Source organism: Salvelinus sp. IW2-2015, linkage group LG35, assembly GCF_002910315.2.
Source record: "Salvelinus sp. IW2-2015 linkage group LG35, ASM291031v2, whole genome shotgun sequence".
Classification (NCBI taxonomy): Eukaryota; Metazoa; Chordata; class Actinopteri; order Salmoniformes; family Salmonidae; genus Salvelinus; species Salvelinus sp. IW2-2015.
The window spans coordinates 79,152-82,247 of NC_036874.1; the positions used below are offsets into that span (position 1 = coordinate 79,152).

General features: G+C 42.0%; 1 protein-coding gene across 3 annotated transcripts in view; it reads right to left on the reverse strand.

Annotated features, from left to right (window-relative positions):
• Window positions 1-3,096, reverse strand: part of pbxip1b (pre-B-cell leukemia homeobox interacting protein 1b) — a 32,094-nt gene that overhangs the window by 16,047 nt on the left and 12,951 nt on the right. For all 3 annotated transcript variants that reach the window (XM_070437430.1, XM_070437431.1, XM_024134915.2), the window contains exons 2-3: window positions 769-851; window positions 546-636 (exon numbers count right to left, since the gene is read on the reverse strand). In XM_070437430.1, coding sequence (XP_070293531.1) covers window positions 546-636; window positions 769-825 — 148 coding nt within the window. In that variant the 5' untranslated portion in view covers window positions 826-851. The remainder of the gene's footprint in view (window positions 1-545; window positions 637-768; window positions 852-3,096) is intronic.

Sequence of the window (3,096 nt, forward strand, 5' to 3'; positions counted from 1 at the left end):
TCATACTGCTGCAGAGAAACCTACAGGTACACACCAGTCATACTGCTGCAGAGAAACCTACAGGTACCCCAGTCATACTGCTGCAGAAAACCTACAGGTACACCCAGTCATACTCTGCAGAGAAAACCTACAGGTACACCCAGTCATACTGCTGCAGAGAAACACTACAGTACCTCCCCAGTCACTAGCTGCACAGAGAAACTACAACAAGATAACTCCGTCAACACCACATGCAACTGCAAAAGCAGAACGCTACAGGTACCCCAGTCATACTGCTGCAGAGAAACCTACAGGTACCCAGTCATACTGCTGCAGAGAAACCTACAGGTACACCCAGTCTAACTGCTGCAGAGAAACCTACAGGTACACCCAGTCATACTGCTGCAGAGAAGAAACCTACAGGTCTCCCAGTCATACTGCTGCAGAGAAACCTACAGGTACTCCCAGTCATACTGCTGCAGAGAAGAACCAGGCTACACTCAGTACTGCAGCAGTATGACTGGGTGTACCTGTAGGTTTCTCTGCAGCAGTATGACTGGGTGTACCTGTAGGTTTCTCTGCAGCAGTATGACTGGGTGTATCTTCATGGTGCTCTGTTCCCTCCTCTACAGGCCTCAGTGTCTCAGCAACAGTCTCCTGAGACACACACAATTATTTAATTGACCCATATGGTGACACATTAATCCCATTTGAAAAACAAATGTTCAAAACTCAAACTTTTGTAAACTCTGCAGTGCACACACACACTGAAGTGTAAAGAGAGCGTACCTCAGCTGTGAGGACAGTCCAGCTATTGCTGTTGGCAGCACCACTGCTGTCAGACATTGTCCCCTCGTGGCTCTGTCCAGCACCTGCAAGTCAAACACAGTACTTCAGCACAGGCTATAGATAGGCCTACAGTAGGCCAGTATTATTGAAATCCAGGTCCACAGTTTACTGGTTTTCATTCTTTCCTTCAACTGATTTAAACCTGGGAAACCAAGTGTGTGCCTGTCATGGGCGATTACATGACATTGATTGATAGAGTAAGGGCCAGAGGGAGAGGAGAAAGGCAGCAGTACTGAATAGTATTGCTGTAGGCTTTATGTACAGATACTAAAAAGACTGTAAAAACACCAGGAAATCAGCTCCAAGAGATTTTAATTCATAAGTCTGTTCTCAAGTATTCCCATGCATAACAGAGAGACACGTGGTTGTTTACAAATGTAAGCAAGGTTTGAAATTATTATTTTAGTCAAACATAGTGGCAAGAAAAAGTATGTATGTGAACCCTTTGGAATTACCTGGATTTCTGCATAAATTGGTCATAACATTTGATCTGATCTTCATCTAAGTCACAACAATAGACAAACAGTGTGCTTAAACTAATAACACACAAATTATTTTATTTTTCTTGTTTATATTGAATACATAATTTAAACATTCACAGTGTAGGTTTGAAAAGTATGTGAACCCCTAGGCTAATGACTTCTCCAAAAACTAATTTGAATCACTGAGACGAGATTGGAGATGTTGGTTAGAGCTTCCTTGCCCTATAAAAAACACTCACAAAATTTGAGTTTGCTATTCACAAGAAGCATTGCCCGAAGTGAACCATGCCTCGAACAAAAGAGATCTCAGAAGACCTAAGATTAAGAATTGTTGACTTGCATAAATCTGGAAAGGGTTACAAAAGTATCTCTAAAAGNACCATGCCTCGAACAAAAGAGATCTCAGAAGACCTAAGATTAAGAATTGTTGACTTGCATAAATCTGGAAAGGGTTACAAAAGTATCTCTAAAAGACATGATGTTCATCAGTCCACGGTAAGACAAATTGTCTATAAATGTAGAAAGTTCAGCACTGTTGCTACTCTCTCTAGGAGTGGCCGTCCTGCAAAGACGACTGCAAGAGCACAACGCAGAATGCTCAATGAGGTTAAGAAGAATCCTAGAGTGTCAGCTAAAGACTTACAGAAATCTCTGGAACATGCTAACATCTGTTTACAAATCTACGATACATAAAACAAGAATGGTGTTCATGGGAGAACACCACGAAAAGACGCCACGCTGTCCCCAAAAAAATTGCTGCACGTCGGAAGTTAGCAAAAGAGCACCTGGATGTTTCACAGCGCTACTGGCAAAATATTCTGTGGCAGATGAAACTACAGTTGAGTTGTTTGGAAGGAACACACAACACTATGTGTGGAGAAGACAAGGCACAGCACACCAACATCAAAACCTCAACTGTAAAGTATGGTGGAGGGAGCATCATGGTTTGGGGCTGCTTGCTATCGTTGACAGAAATTAATTCCAAAGCTTATCAAGACATTTTGCAGGAGAATGTTAGGCTATCTGTCCGCCAATTGAAGCTCAACAGAAGTTGGGTGATGCAACAGGACAACGACCCAAAACACTGAAATAAATCAACAACAGAACGGCTTAAACAGAAGAAAATACACCTTCTGGAGTGGCCCAGTCAGAGTCCTGACCTCAACCAGATTGAGATGCTGTGGCATGACCTCAAGAGAGCAGTTCACACCAGACGTCCCAAGAATATTGCTGAACTGAAATAGTTTTGTAAAGAGGAATGGTCCAAAATTCCTCCTGACCGTTGTGCAGTTTTGATCTGCAACTACAGAAAATGTTTGGTTGAGGTTATTGCTGTCAAAGGAGGGTCAACCAGTTATTAAATCCAAGAGTTCACATACTTTTCCCACCCTGCACTGTGAATGTTTACACGGTGTGTTCAACAAAAGCCATGAAAATGTATTGTTTGTGTGTTATTAGTTTAAGAGGACTTTGTTTTTYTATTGTCGTGACCTAGATGAAGTTCAGATCAAATTTTATGACCAATTTATGCAGAAATCTAGGTATTTCCAAAGGGATCAGATACAGTGGCAAGAAAAAGTATCTGTTTGGGCTTCTTGCGGTCAATTTACAGTATACAAACTATTTGTAATTTTGTTCCGGTCCCCCGAACCATCCGCTCAGAGTCAGTATGATACAGTACAGTTCACTGTTCTACTTCTCATTCTGCTACTGAAGGCCTTACAGAGTCAGTATGATACAGTACAGTTCACTGTTCCACTTCTCATTCTGTTACTGAAGGCCTTAC